Below are 16,433 nucleotides of genomic sequence, written 5' to 3'. Positions count from 1 at the left end.
GAACGGCCACGGTATATTTGTCTATTGTTGTTAATTGTGATGTTTCCGATGCAGATAAATTAGCACAATAAGGCAGAAAAGCTTTTCTTCTCATCCGATATTTTTTTTTTTCTGACTTTGCAAATCTCAACCTCTATAGAACTAATACTTGGTCACTGAAACTATTTACTTCGTTTCTTTACTTCTTTGGTTCTACGATAATCTTTATGTGTCTTTGCAGTAGTAAGTAAAGAGTAAAGTCTGCATACGGGCCGGATGGCCCACCAGACCGGAGCTTATCCCGGTTTCTGTAGCATGAAGCAACTAGGAGTGTTTCTACTCCCCCCTGGATGAGCTTGGATGTGATGCTAGTCCATTGCAGGGTTACCCCCAGCATTAAGTTCGTCGGTACCCGTTTATACACCTGGGTAGAGAGAGGCACTGTGAGAGTAAAGTGTCTTGCCCAAGAACACAACGCAATGTCCCAGGCCAGGGCTCGAACCCAGACCGCTCGATCCGGTGACGAGCGCACCAACCATGAGGCCACCGCGCCACCTCTTTACAGTAACATTAGACGAATCCGATGACTTGGCCACGTGTTGGAGATGGATCAGGTTCGTATCGAGAAGGTTGCACCGCGATGGACACCACCTGGTAAAAGGAAACCTGGTCGGCCAAAACCAACCGGGCACCAAATTTTCATTGCCGAGCTCAGTGAGTTAGGCCTCACCTAGGGGCGAGGTAGAACATGCTACACAAAATAGAGCTAAATGGCAAGAAATCGTTGTTGACTTGTGTCCCACAGGAAACGAATCAATTAATCAATCAATCGACCAACAAATCAATCAATCAATCAATCAATCAATCAATCAATCAATCAATCATTTATTTTAACATGTTTCGATCGCCGAGGAACTAAGAACTCGTTCAAAATACGAAGACGATTTAAAGTAAGTAAGTAAATTTGTGGTGACGTTAAGTATTCTTCGAACGGCAGTTGGATGAATAGGACAATTGGGAAACTACCTTTGGATATCAGAGGCCACCATTGTTACGTTGTTTAATTAACAGTTTATCCTACTCTATTATGTTTCTTCTTCTTAATTTTCTTCAAGTTTTTATCGTGCATAAATTTAAAGATAAGGTAATGCCAGGGCAAACTTGGCATATTCAACTTGCGTTATGCCATTGCTCAGTCACAAATGACGAGTCGCGTTAGTGGCGCAAACTTGTGTTTCCTACATCTCTATAACAGGAGGAAGAAAGCAAGGCTTCACTGGTAACAATGGAATACGGTTTTGGTAAACTGCACTGCGTCGAGCGATCTTTTGTTGCAGAACGTCCACGGAAAGTGACCACATGCAGTGAAACACCGATCTCATTGGTCGAGTTTACATTTCTACTTAAGAAAACCATTGCATTTCCTTCCTCATAGCGGTGCCGGTCTCGATGTTCTTTTTACTTCAAATCCTGTAATAATTTAAAATGACACTGATTTCCTACGAAAAGAACCCGTTCGTTTGATCAATTCTTCCTTCATCTTCGTCAGAGAGGACGGTGGATTTCTCTTGTTGCTAGTACTGTTCTTGTCATTTCTTAAATACTGCTTTATAGAACCGTACAACATGTCTGAGACTTCTTTGTAGCCATCGCTTGAAGAAACGGAAATTTCATAAAAAGGGCATTCTAGTTCTTGCGATAAGTCACTGCCCTCCGTTTCATCAACTTCTCGAAAGTGTTCCAAGTCTTTCTTTGTCCCAATGAGAATTATCATCACTGAGTTTCCGTTAGTTTTCCGCTCACGGATATATTTCCCAATGCGGGTAGCTTCGTCGAAACTTAAGCGGTCAGTGATTGAGTATAGGACGAGAAAGATGTCCCCGCGAGCCAAGCAACTGTCTAGCTTCTCTTCTGAATTCTGAAAAGAAGAAAAACTAATCAAATTTCAATAAAACGATCAGATATAAGTTTTATAAGCTTTGTGGGGCTCTGAAAAATTTTAGTAGTATTCAACGAAATTTTTACCTGATCGCGATGTTTAAATTTGGAAAAATATTTATACTCTTCGTAATATGCACACAGAAGGAATTCTGAGTCTGCACCTAATGGTCAAAGCAATGCTTTATCACAGTTTTAATTAATTAATAAAGAAAAAGGTTACTTAACGTTGAGTGAATGTTTACAGCAGCATAATTTAAAATTATGCTGCTGTAAACATTCATTCAACCTTAAGTAAGCTTTTCTTTGTATCACGTTTCTGATCAGAATATTTGCGGGGTAGTTGCGACAAACAGAGGCAATTCACACGGGAGCATTTTTAGTAAAAACGCTCGTCCAGGCTCAGGTTTTCTTTACAGTTCTCAGAGAAAGTTTCCTGGAAACAGTTTTCATGAAAACTTTAAGACATACTGACCTCCCCGGCAGTATCTATTAAATCAACGTAGATGTACTCGCTGTCGACTTCCATATGATGTCTCCACGTAGATTCTGTGTTGAACGTAAAGTTATGTTAGCTACCAACTAGTGCATAAACGATTTGGAAAGAATATCTGTATCTTTTTACTACCAAAGTCGCAATTCTTCTGACTTGACTATCTCCCTAGATGGATTTCATAATCCTTGGAGGACTTTTCTCCTTTTTTGGCTCTAATTTGAGGCATCTTACCAGAATTAATCTTCCTTAGCTTTTAGAGATGAAGTAGGATATTTTAACCACAGATTAGAAACAAAGTAACAAGTTCTATATTGTTTCTAAAGGAAAACATCCCAGACCCAGACAACTTTCGTGATTCGAAAAACTTAACTACACATTTTCCGAAGGTACTATTTCTCTCTTTTTTTTTTAACTGTGATTTTAAAACTGTGGACTTGACCACCGTTTTCGCCTATCCACACAAGAGACGGAAGGTTTTCAAAAGGCTCGACTTCTGAAACCGTTTTCGAAAGCCTCCGTTTTCATCAGCGTTTTCGGTCGTTTTAGTTTGGTTGATAGGCGAAAACATATAAAAAAGAATACGGATTAATTTGGTCGGGGCCTGAGGGGATATACATGGTAGTGATCTCACTCATCGCTTGAGTCTGTAAAACAATTCAAACGATGTGTCTTTGATTTGCTTGTTTGACGATATGTTTATTACGGAAGACTCACAAAAATGCCCGAGAGGCTGGATGGAAAAGACTTGTGGTTCTTTCTGCTCAACTCTGGCAGCCTTTTCCGACAATCTTTCAGTTGATTTCTTAGCACTTACAAGGTGAAACTAGAAGTTCACAATGCATTATAAACTTGTGGTATACAGAAGTTTATAGATAAGTGTTAAGCATTATGAAACATCTGGTAAAAACTGCTTAAAGGTGAATCAACCCAAGGAAATCTGTATTTGTGCAATTAACGTAAACTTGGCTTTCAACAACTTCCGTTTCGGCTTAAAAAGATCTGTCTCTGAGGGTCACCTAAAACTTTTAAGCTTCGTGGATTGATCAATTGAATGAAAAAGAAGGAAATTAAAGAATAAACATAATTTTTGGTCAAGTGCCATGGTATTTATCACTACAAAACGACGTCAATCAAATGTTATAAATAAGAATTGAGAAACAACTGAAGGCACCTATAAACGCTAGACGCTATCCATCAATCAGCTATTAAAATATTTGACAATAATGTCAGAGGCGGCGAAGCGTTTTGAAACATGAGGGGCTCATTATTAAGCCAAGCGTATACCTCTCCCCGTGTATTCCAAAATGTCTTTTGCGATGTTTACTTTTTACGCAAACAAACGTTAACTTCTTTGCGATGTCTACAGTGTTCAATGTGTCTGTAACAGACTTATGACATTGCAGGAGGAGGCAGTTGTTTAGACGATCCTGCTTCATGGTGCATCTAAGGTAGGTTTTTAGTCATCGTAGGAAAACGAGTGCTTTGAAGTCAAATACAATCTTAACAGTTTGTGGATATCTCCTAGTAGTGTTTTGTTGACAGGCGTTATGTTAAGAGCTTCGCAAACAGTTCAAAACATCATGGGGGGCTCAGTGCCCCCAAATTTTAGTTCGTGGTGGGTGAAGGGGGGGCCTACAGCCCCCCTGCCACTCCTGCTCTGCCGCTTATGAATGTCTAGCCGATCGGTAAGGAATTGGCGAGGTCTGCAGTTTTCATCCAGGCGTTTGCTATACTAAGTAGCTTAACGTTGTCTGGCAGCTAGTTCGCGAGTGCAATCATGTTTGTATGAAGGACGTTCGCGCGAAAATGTCCTACTGGATGAATTACTTGTTTCAGAAATGAAAAAAAAAAAAAAAAAAAAAAAAAAAAAAAATGCGGGTCACGGACTTCGTTTCACAGGAGAAGTAGTCTGATTTTGAAAAATTGGAGCGCGTAAATCAGCATGGTCTCCAGGGTTTTTAGCTTAAAATATCAAAGATGAATCAACGGAGACAAACTATCCTAGTAATATTTTGTATAAGTGAATCCGTCGCGTTAATAATTCCAAATGTTTCCGACGTTTCCACAAAACTTAACCCTTCGAGAGGCATTTGAAACCGCCGCACAAATGAACGAAGAGCTAAAAAGTACGGACGGAATTCGATGGTGCATTTTGCAAAAAATTCAGACTTCTAATCGATAAATTTTCTTCATTTTTTCGCTTAACGTAGAAAATCAGTAGAGAAAATGATCCATCGAAAGAAAAACAGGGGTCACCGAACGTCCAAGATCGTTAAATCCAGGCAAAGCTGTAGCAATGGCAATCTGCCCTATTTTATTACTTATTTTATTCATTTTATTACTTAGCGCGCACTCGATCCATGACGTGTGAATTTGCTTGCGCTGTAAGGATGCGCAGAAACAATTAGCTCTAACGTCCTTTTTTTGCTAATGCAATGCGCTGATTATCAATATCAACAAATGTTCCTTACATACCAAGTGTTTGGTCGTACTCTGTGATAAACCTTCGTGTAAGAAAACGAACGATAAGCGCTGAAAAACAAAACAAAACAAAATGAACAAATAAACAAACAAGTTATTGGTTGACGATTATCGATCATAAGATGAGCACAATAAACTGGAAAAAGCCATTTCAAACGGCTATCGTTGCATCTCAGATTCTTTAAAATCGTTTGGCTGTAATTTCGTTAAAACCCCCGGAATTAAGCAAGGACATCAGTCAAGAAGACTTCATTAGGTGTAGAATTTGGAAGACAGTTTAGCATCTTGTATGTCTCATAGTACATATTTTAGCAGCGTGAAAAGTTGTTTTAGCCGCCAGAAACGTGGTCGGAAATCAATTAACGTTTTCAAGGGTTGCCTATTAAGCCGCGCCACTGTTTTCGATTTATATTTTCTATTTACATTTATTGCTTCATTTTCTAGAGATAATTAGCAGAATTACGAAACAAAGGCAAATGCTAATTAGCAAAGAGAGATGAAAGCAATTACGGGTTGTTATCTTTTCATCTCAGTGGATCAATCAATATCCGAACACCGGGTCAGTGGCTAAGTGCATATGGGCCATATGTTTTTCTTTTCGCCCGTAATGGGAAAACGCCAAAAATTGAAATTTTTCAATCTAATTAAAGAATCTTGTAAAAATACTTTATTTTCATATCGCTGTTCTCTATAAAAATGACCCCCTGAAATGAAGGGTAGCCGTCATGTATACTGAACCTTCGAGAAATGTTCGCGGTATTTAATTCAATTGTTTTTGTTGTTTTTTTTAAATCTGCGCAAAGACTGGTCGAAAACTCGTTTGATAATCTCAGGGAAGTAGTGGAAGTTTTTCGGGAATTCTTGAGCCAGAGCAAAGTAGATGTAATCTTGTGGTTTTTCTTACTTGCACCTGGCTATTTGCCATGTAAAAATCACTTCTTATATTGATTTCAACGGATCATCAACATTACCTGATTCTAATAATAAAAAAAAAACCTCCAAACAAATGGGATATGCACGCTCAGCGGACCCATGTGAATCAGGGCTAAATCTTGTGAAGACACAAAGGGTGTGAGATATGAATTTCTATGATTACACTGTGATTACAGTGGCCGTGAAAAGTTTATCAAAGGCACAGCTTAACAAGGATAACTGACACGGTCGAACACAAATCAATTTACCAATAAATCATGACTTTATAAAAAGCACCCAGACCCGGTTCAGATTTGCCGTGGGGCTTGAATCACACGCAGATTGTTAATTCAACCTTGTCTGTCGCGAAAGTCACAAAAGGTACTGGCACTTAAGATTTCAAGTGTTTATTGCTTTTTATAGTAATAAATCGAAATGGAGCGCGAGAAAAATCTGTCTGATAAGATAATACCACTACCATTCTCACGCTTTGCGTGTAATATCCTCCAGTATTGCACGCTCGCCGGGTGTAAATAACTAGAGTGAGTAAGATACCTGATTTGCCGACCCCATCCTGTCCTAGAACAACCGCGCGTGCAGCTTTGAAGTTCGGCTGATGGCTTGTTTTTCTCCTACGCATGTTCAGGTTTTTCCCGCAGTCTGTTATAAGCAGGTCGTGTAGGAGTAGCTTTGAATTCCTGTTTCAAAACACAAAACGGAAATGAAAATTTAACACCGACAATGATAATCAATATATTTAGCGGAAAAAGATGTGGTTGAATTGTAAAGACAGGGCTTGAGAAAGCAGTGTGGGAATGTTTAGCTACCCTGATACAGCGGACTGAGTGTCAGCAATGTCCTGTTAAAGATCTTTATTGCTGCTCAACTTTCGAGAGGCCCTTGGAACAGCAGAGAAGCTTATCATCTGGGCTATTTCGCTACTCAGCATTTATAAACGCTGATTGCCTTTGTGATCAGTGAAACGATTTCTCCTGGAATCAGGATTTCAGTCGACTGTTGCCTTCGGTCTTCTGTTAGTTTTTCAACTCAGTTCTTTGAGATCATTGCGGTTCTAACTGATCACTGCAAAATACTTTGTATCGTAAACAAGCAATCCCATCAACTCAAGGTAATTAGGAAGCTGGGGAACACATATCAATTAAAGCTAAAATTTCGTGTACGAATGTATACTCTAACTGAAATTGAAAGTACCTTTCTTACAAGTTGCCTCCTTACATACGACAAAGGCCAATTCTATTCACGAACTAAAGTCGGCAGGCGGAGCTTTCATAAACTTGAAATGCTGCGACAAATTAAACACTTTGACTTTTTCTGAAAACATTTGTGTGGGAACAACTTGTCATCTGCTTGAAACAATTCCAAGATTCTGATTGGCTGAGAGCGCTCACTGAGGCGAATCGAGGACATCAAATTGCATTAAGAATGTTTGTCGGGCGCGAATACAAGATTGGAGTAAGTTTCAGTGTATTAAATTGCACAGCGTCAGTCTTGACCAAACTCAATTCCTGACCACTTGATCGGACAAAGCCGTTCCTAGAATAGCAAACACACATATTTTTCTAGTGAGAGAACTTTTCAAGCCTCTTTAGCGTTTACAAAGTGTCACTTTAGTTTAATAGCTCGTCCATTTATCAAGATAAAGACATCAATTAGCAGTTCGACGCATGAAGCAAAGATCATCATCACAAATGGAAAAACAATTATTCTTTTTTTGCGCTTGGTTGCTCCCCTGCGATCTGGCTCTGCATAAACCAGGAAAGCCACAATTTGTTCTCAGATTGTACGTGTACACTTCAAATTGCAGTTTCCTAGAAGTCGCTAGCCATCAGAGAAAGGCAGAAAAAAGCGCAAATCATTTTAGCAAAGTTAAACTTTTAAGTCCGATAGCGTGAGTCAGTGCTTGAGTCTTGAATTGATCACAGTTCAGAGGGTTACTTTGGAACTAAATTTACATAGAATCTCAATGGTTTTAAATATGTGCTCTTAATACAATTTTCATTATTCGCTCTACTCAATAGTGGTGACGAATTAAAACGAAAGGACAGATAGACTCATTTTGTTTGCTTCCCTTTTTCCAGTATCTCGGATCATGAAATTTAACGTCATAACCGAATGATTATGGAAATTCGACCAACTTGTTTCGCAGATAAGCACTGATTTTAGCACTTGTGAAACCGAAAATATCTAAAGGAATTGTCATGCTCTTAAGCTGAGAGTGATTGCAACCGTCTGGGAAATGACGAAGTTACTGAACAACTGGCCAAATTCAACCAAAACAGCTCGCCCGGTTACTATTTTAAGAATCCTACCTAAAAATATGTTATTTCAAGATAACGCCATTAATATGTACCTTAAACAGGGAAGAAAATCAAAACGACTCCAAGGATGACTTCATGCAAAAACTGGTCATTTTCCGCGTTGACGTGGCTGCGAAATCATTTCTTCGCCATCGGTCCTGGGCATTGTGACTCTCAAAAGCTTCTTTTGTTTTATCACTTAGGAATCTTCTCAATTCGAGTCTATTTTAAGGGTTTAAATTACCAATGAAGAGACTTTCCAAGTGTTAAGCTATGAATAAGCTGACAAGACTCAAAAATTGCTATACGATACACGCCGTAACCTTTCATGTAAACCACATACTTTGAGGCAGGAATGTTCTTCAATCTGAGTGTCGACTGATATTTCACTTCTGGACGGAACAAGTGAATTCGATACACAGCTCTTGTTTTCTCAGACTTCTTTCTAATTTGTAGGTGAAAATAATGTAATTTTTACCTGTTAAATTGGGGCTTGATTTCTACCCTAGACATGAGCTTATTAATCGGCAGTGCGAAGATATGAATTTTACTTTCGAATGGTAAAAACAATATTTTACGAACAAGCGCATAAATAGACAAAAAATATATCGACCAAAAAAATATAGGGAAACTGATCCGGTTTGCTCAAACAACGTGAAAAAGCGGGGAAACGCCGACATCAATATCCTCCCCAGTGAGACCCGGGTAGTGAGAGGATGGAAAATACGCCACCCGAGTCCCGGAAATAGTTTCTTATGAATTTTCGGAGTGGTGTATTTTGTCAGTAGAACCCTCGTGTTTATATTTTAAGGAGTATTTTTTTAGCTATAAATCATACATAAAAGAATGATAAGACAACATAAACATCTCAGAAACAAAAGTTAAAGTTGGGAAACAAGCCCATAAGCTTATAAATCAAGGGGTTAATTAAACAGTTTGTTCAGTTCTGGTTTTTGTTAACGTAAAATTTATTGCTCTCTGAATTGATGAAAATGATACAACAAGAAATAAGGATACAAGAAACTTGTAAGAAAGTTTGTTAGAAAATAGAATTGGAGATTGAGGTTAAGGGACAGTGGCGGATCCAGACTTTGAGCTAAGGGAGGGGGTCGGTCGGTTTTCTTTTACTTGCCCTGCCGGCTTTTCTTCCCTCAGTCATTTCTTCTTCTTTCAGTCAAAATAAGAGGGGGGAGCGGGCCCCCCGGGCCCCTCCTATAAATCCGCCACTGAGGGAAACTGATTCTAAGATATCAAAACCACTTTGCACTATGAAATATTAGAGAAAGAGATATGCCCAGCAGTCGAAACTAAGGCCCAGTTCAGACGCCGAACTTTTCATGAGCCGAACTTATTTCGAATTTGGACCGACCCAAACTATCAAAAGTACACCTGTTGATTCAGACGTCGAACTTAATTCGCCGAACTTTATTTAGTTTAAACCAAATCACATCGAAATGTCAGCGATTTTCAGACAAAGCGGAAACTGCTTGTAAAATACGTTATAATAATTTATGCATTAGGTTCGGCTCATGAAAAGTTCGACGTCTGAATCAAAGCCGTTCCAACGCCGAAATTCCCGGCTGAGCTAGACGGGAAGAACGGCTGGGCCGTTCTTCCCGTCTAGCTCAGCCGGGAATTTCGGCGTTGGAACGGCTTTGATTCAGACGTCGAACTTTTCATGAGCCGAACCTAATGCATACACCTTGCCTGAAGACCGCTGATGTTTCGATGTGTTTTGGTTCAAACTAAATTAAGTTCGGTGAATTAAGTTCGACGTCTGAATCAACAGGCGAACTTTTGATAATTTGGGTCGGTCCAAAGTCGAATTAAGTTCGGCTCATGAAAAGTTCGGCGTCTGAACTGGGCCTAAGGCCTCGTCCACAATACGCGGGAGAAATTTGAAAACGCAACTATGTTTCTACGGTTAGGCCTACCGTCCACACCAATCCGGACCAAAAACGGAGCTTTTTGATGCCGGCTTTGCGTTTTAGTGTGGACGGTGTGGACGGAGCTTTTTCGAAAACGATGATGACGTCGACATAAACTTGTGGATTTCAAACACAAGTTCAAAATGACCGGTGATTGTTGCGTTTTTAAATATCTACGGTGTAGTATGGACGGAGAAAATTTGATGTGTTTTCAGAGTGAAAACGCCGTTTTCAGATTTCTGCAGCGTAATGTGACGGGGCCTTTGAAAGCTTGTTTGGTTAACACTACGTAGGGAAATAATTGAAAACCATGAGAAGTGAATTTCAGTTAGAATAATTCAAGCCTTCGGAAGAAGATATGATATTCTCGTTTACTAGAGGACACGTTCAGTTTGTAAATCCTTCGGTTAATTTGACTCTGAGAGAACTGAATTTTTCTTCCTCGCGGATGCTTAATGGATTGAATACACAGGCAGCTTCCAAATATAGCGGCCTCAGAGCGCTGAAAGGAAAATAAAGAAATAACACAAACAATCTTTAGAATAACCATGTGAAATCTTACTTGTATATCACCGAGGTATTCAGACCACCAGAGGTGAAATAACAAGAGTGGAAAACCTGTCTGAAAGAGGCGATAGATTTTCCCAAGATAATGCAGACAGATCCAAGTCGTGCGCCCCTCCAGAAAACGGGTGAAAGCTGGCTGACAAGAGCCGTAAAGATGGCGAATAAGAGGGTACCACTAACAAGAAGAGACGCTAAAGAGCTTTCAGCCGTTTGAGTGTTCGACATTTGGCCTAAAACCTTGACAAATAAGGCATGGAAAATTTCTTAGACAAAGATACTTCACACAGATGGTTATCAAGATTTCACTTAAAATAAATCACATGACTAAGACGTTTAAGTTCGTTAATGACGATACATTTTCAAGTTAATTAAAAACAACTCTAGCCTTGCATGACGTGATTGCGATCTGTGTGAGGTCAGTCTCACACAGTTATTGTTTGGTGCGAATTGTAAAGCAGGCGATACCAAGTTATGTATGGGATGGATCGTTAAATTAGATTACTGTTGGGGTGGGCGGGGGGAGGCGAAGGGGTGTTAAATTAATTTTGACCACTAGATATTTTCTCCTCCTTTTATCCTTGCAGGTAATTGTTTCATGCCAGCTTTATGCTTTACTGTTTCCTTTCCATTACTATTATTATTATTATTCTTTTTTTTTTATAATCTGAAGTGCCTACTCAATATTTTTGTTAGGATTTGTCTAGCCTTTGAACCTCCCCCCCCCCCCCACCCCCCACACATCAATACGTAATCTCCATCCCTAGGAATCCAAACTGCTTCATATCATGCATGGTGTTCAAACCTTGTTTAGGAGAATTACGTCGACAAGACACGAAATCTGATTTTCTCGAGTTGATCAGTTCACAAAATCGCATATAGCTCAAACGGAGGAAAGTAAAATTGGAGTAAAATGAAAACAGTTCGTTCCAGGAATACCTCGTTTTCCCTGAGGTTTTGGAATCTTTAATTTGTAAACCACGTAATACTCTCATGAGATTAGCTGGCTAAGCTCAGATTAACTCCTCACTAATTCTTTTTTTATAAATAGCGATCTAACTTAACTGCAAATCATGTGAACCACGAAAGTTATGTAACATCTGTTATCAACTTATTAATCTTTATGCTCTTATTTGTTGAGCTCTTTTTTATGACTTACAAGTACATTTGCTGCCCTTTAGTCGGTTATATTTGGAATTTCGCGTTCAAAATGCTGAAATCCATGCATGTAGGTTTTGATTGTTCCCTAGCTTTTATTGAAAGAAAAGGTTTACGATTTAGATTAATAACCTTTCAAAAGCTAGACCTTCTAATTTTAGACTTCAAGGATGCCTGGAGCAACAAGTTCAATTATAGAATTGTCACCTGGATGGGATTGCTCTGATCGCTCGCATTGATAATCATTTTAACTATGAATCGGCGTCTTTTGACGTAGAAACAGCAATTTCTCGCCAACGGTTTTTTCTTCAAAAGTTCAAAAGTTGCAGATCAAATAATTAAAAGCAAAAGCTCATCATCGTGAAAAATTTAAGGCATGAAATAAATAAAAAACAATTGCAGTTTATTTTCGGGACAGAGAAACAGAGGACTAATTTTCTTTCAAAAAGTTAAAGGGACCACGTACAGAGGATTCTGTTGTCGGGTAACGGGATCAGCAGAAGCATAGTTACTAACTATGGCACAAGCGAGTTATCTTTAGGGAACAGGGATTTATTAACAGGGAATAAGACACCGGAAAGAATTTAGTTTTAGCTGGGGGGTGGGGGATGAAGAGATCTATTCTCGGGAAATTCGAGGAAAGGAAATAGGTTTGGAAGGTATGCAGGAACAGAGAGACATTGACAAGGGAAACTGAGATTAAGGGCACAAGAAATCGAGGAACGGGGAACAGGGAATCGTGGAATAGGGGAAATGGGAACGTAGAAATCTAGTTTTAGGGAACAGAGGTGCGATTTTAAATGTAGAGAGGTAGATATCAAGGAACACAGCAGTCCTCAAATTACCTTTTGTCGCCAGAACATGCTTCTGGTTGGTGGTCAATCCCAGGGAAAAAAGAAACATTGGAACTGCTATACTGTAATGGTACAGTATTATCCCTTGTATGTGCCCGCTGGGGCTATAAGCGCGGTATTGACTTTATCTTCAATTTGACGATTTCAGCCTTACACACATTTCGTAATTGCTCTCATAAAAACGGCATCAAAGTCCGAGAAACATTACGTCAACTTGTCGTATATTGCAGTAATGATCGTTTACAATAAAACGTGCAGTCAATGATTTGAATACACTGGCGGAGGCAAAAGTCTTATGCTACCATTTTAAATTTACATTTAATCTCATGCATCTTAAAATGGAAAGCGAAGGCATTTATTGAGAAAGATTTCAATCTTTTATTTTAAATTTGGCACTGTCATATTTTTTTTTTTTCCCACAGACCTGCAGACGCTAACCGCTGACAGACATAAATCAATTTTCCAGACACTTGAATAAGGAACGACTCCAAAGTGAGGCATGGTGATAATTATGGCAACAGGCCCCCTCAATTAACTTAGCGCCCAAGTGACTGCTAACTACGAGCGATTGTGGTAATTTGACATGGTGCAGTTGAATTCAGTGTTGATTTTTTGGATGAAGTCGGCAGACATAGCTGGCTTAGCTTTCAAGTGAACATTGATATTCACCCAGTCATAAAAGATCCAACACTTTAACACAGGTTAGCCTGTGCTAAAGCCTCTTTTAAGGAAATATTAATCAGTTTCTGTACTGTGTGAATTAAAGATGAAGTTGATGAATTCGATGGTAAAAAGTGAAGAGGCGTATCATATTAACGCACCGTGCACACTACGCTGGAGGAAATTTGAAAATTAACGCAACAATCACCGGTCATTTTGGATTTGTGTTTGAGGACAATTCGGTTGGGTTTTCGAAAAGCTCTGTTTTCAAAATGTTTTCGGTTCACACGAAAACGAAAAGCCGGTGATTTCAAATTCCTATGGTTTGAAGTGTGTTTTCGAAAAGCTCTATTTTCGTGACAGATTAGTTTGGCCGGTAGGCCTAACCGTAGAAATGAAGTCTCGGCGTAGTGTGGACGTTGCCTTAGCCAAATAATTAACTATTTGTTCTATCATTTTTGTCCTTTTCTTTTGCTTATCAATGGAAATGGTTTTCTGTTCAGCTGCGCGAAGTGGAATAAAAATAAAACTTAATAGGAGAGCTTGAACCTTAATTAAAGAGGGCAGCCCACAGCGGAAACCGATATATGAAAAAAAAAAAATTGAAGTCAACTTGAAATTAAAACAGTGACTGTTAGATGACTGATCACAGAGGCCAACTGTGGAAACACAGTAGAAATCCGCTATATTTGTTGTAAGTTCACAGGATGCAATCACCGCTTGGCGATGCATTGAAAATTAAATGGCGTCTTGACTGGCAGTGTAATATAGCTTTATTCATTTAACTTTGTTTTTGTTATTGGCCTTTTTCCTTAACGCGTTAAAACGGTGATTCTAATAAATTGTGTAATACCTTGCCCTTGAAGAAAAAAATCATCTGCTAAGCACTTTGTGCTGGTATTTTTCATTCGATGAAGACATTTTCATTATTGGGAGGAATTGCAAATTGAATGTAATCTAACACTATATGTGGTATAATGTGTTTTTACTTAGTGTAAGTCTACTAGCGTTCTATCACGAATGCCGTTCTCTGATTTGCTACGCTACTCACTATCTATTCTGTTGTAGATAGAGAGTAGCAAAGCAGTGTGCGGTTCTTTACAAAATGGCGGTCACTTTCCTCGAAGTGTTTGTGAATAGGATTTAGATAAAGTTCTGAATTGAACGACTAATAGATTTATAAGAAAACAATTAGATTATTCGCTCTCGATTTCTACGCGTGATAGTTGACACGGGCTGCGCCTTCATCGAGTATCACGCGATAGAAATCGAGAGCGAATAGTCTAATCATTGAATATAACCAGACTAGAGAGGCAGAAGAAAGGAAATGACAGAAATGATGAAGGGACCTTTGGCTAGGTTACAGTGAACGGGACCTTTCTGTTACTATTTTTGGAGACTAGTGTTGAAATTTTTTAAAAGTGCTATCGTTTTAGACCTGATAAGAGTTACTTTGTTCGAGATTGTTGACTTAATTTCCAATCTGAAGTGTTCTGTTTGACAGAACTCTTACTCAGGGTCCTAAAGGTGCAGTTCTAAAGGACTTACCTGCCAATAAATCCAGTCAATGTTGCTGAACGTTATCAACGTGTACGATTCTAAAACTTCTCTCCAATTTTGCCTGCCCAGTTCAGACAACGAATACAAAAGACCGCGACCGAAACAGGAAGCAAGCCATTAAGGGTTCTTCCGGACTGGATTAACTGCAGTAATCGCATCTGTATCCTAATTGCCGATGACAGTTGTGAAACACTTAATTATTGCCTCACGCGAAATACCCTTCAACAGCTCACAAATTTCGAGATCCTCGTTCCACTTGTAATGCTGCAGCATCAAATGTACAGAGAAAAAAAACTTGAGATTGAAGGTAACTCTGTAACGCGTTACTACAGGGAGACTGTTTTCTGAAGTAACTGCTGTTGTTTGTTCCAGTAGGTTATATGATGGCTCTCTCTGTCTTTCGTCTACGTTTCATTGACCCTTGTTCACATTTCTTGTGTGTTTATCCTCCTATAAATGCTCGAAATATTTTAGACATGGGTGGAAGCTCCAATGAAAACAGAAACCCGAGGCGTTCTGGCAACGATTTTGTTTACTTTAGCTGCATCCATGACGCATTTCCCTTACTTTAATCTAAGTCAAGACTATTAAGCTTTTTACCAGATGATAATGCATCTTAGAGTCTCTTAAGTGTGTTTTTTTCTGGCTCGTAAACTTTTTATTAGCTTAATAAACTAATGACAGCTTTATATCGGGGCATACTTCTCGTTGAGTGTGTAGGTTGTGTTCGGGCATCTAAAAACTTACGGCTTTCATTGTAAATATGTTTAACATATATAGTAACAATTTAGCAGTTAGAATCATACCCACCTTTCATGTAACAGATCTTCCCGTACCGTAAAAAAAAAATAAATAAATAAAACTCCGGCATTTAATGGAGAGCGTTCATCGAAATTTATATATATGTTGCAAATTACTTGAAAGATTCTGGAACTGTCTCGGCTATCTAAGAGATAACTCAGATTTTCACATCAACGCAAACAGGAAAAAAAAATTCTTAAAGTCGCATTCATGAGCAGAATGGCTCCAAGATTTCGGCTCGCGTGCAAGCTTAAGAACCTGTAAATTATGCTTGTTGAAATAAAATTTTCACCTGTATTACTAATTAAAACCCAATTTCCTTTTAATTAAAATTTCACGAGGACCCGTGTCTCTAATTTAATTTCCTTAATCTTGTTTATTAGGGTTCGTTTTGTTTAATAATCTTTAAATGATCGTTTTATTGTTTAGGGGTAATTTGGAGGCTCTGTTCAGGTCAAGTAGTTCATTAGCCATCGCGTGTTTCCTTGCTAAATGATATTTGTATACACCATAAGGGATTATACTCTGATCTGGCCTGGAAATTAACTTATCATATGTTGATAAGAGGATTATAAACTGATTTATTACATTGGAAGGCTGTTCCATTATTATAGATGGAAAGGTGCCTTTTGATTGGCTTCGTGAAGAGTCTGAATTTTGCAATAAGGACTGCAAATAAAGATCGATCGCTCACCAACGCATTTTGTCAATTTGGGTTTTTGAAGAGCTGTGGAAGAAAAACAAACTGTTTCCTATGTAAATGTACATCTGGGAGGGTGTTTTT

The 16,433-nt window shown here is 38.8% G+C and overlaps 1 protein-coding gene across 4 annotated transcripts; it reads right to left on the bottom strand.

The window, feature by feature from the left end:
* Positions 1-844: 844 nt before the first annotated feature.
* LOC110052346 (ras-related and estrogen-regulated growth inhibitor-like) lies at positions 845-15,090 on the bottom strand. Of its 4 annotated transcripts, none has more exons than XM_020758462.2 (5): positions 14,837-15,090; positions 6,362-6,504; positions 4,889-4,945; positions 2,393-2,466; positions 845-1,897 (listed from the first exon to the last, which is right to left on the bottom strand). In XM_020758462.2, the coding sequence occupies exons 2-5, from the start codon at positions 6,444-6,446 to the stop codon at positions 1,460-1,462; spliced, it is 654 nt and encodes a 217-aa protein (XP_020614121.1). In that variant the 5' UTR covers positions 6,447-6,504; positions 14,837-15,090; the 3' UTR covers positions 845-1,459. The 4 variants fall into 4 exon arrangements, with proteins under 4 accessions (XP_020614121.1, XP_089141857.1, XP_089141853.1 ...); XM_089285731.1 differs by lacking the exon at positions 14,837-15,090 and adding an exon at positions 10,615-10,843; XM_089285727.1 differs by lacking the exon at positions 14,837-15,090 and adding an exon at positions 8,178-8,802.
* Positions 15,091-16,433: the final 1,343 nt, after the last annotated feature.

Source organism: Orbicella faveolata, unplaced genomic scaffold (assembly GCF_042242905.1).
Source record: "Orbicella faveolata isolate gen_17 unplaced genomic scaffold, um_ofav_v1 contig_1, whole genome shotgun sequence".
Classification (NCBI taxonomy): Eukaryota; Metazoa; Cnidaria; class Anthozoa; order Scleractinia; family Merulinidae; genus Orbicella; species Orbicella faveolata.
This window is presented reverse-complemented; position numbering and strand designations above follow the sequence as displayed.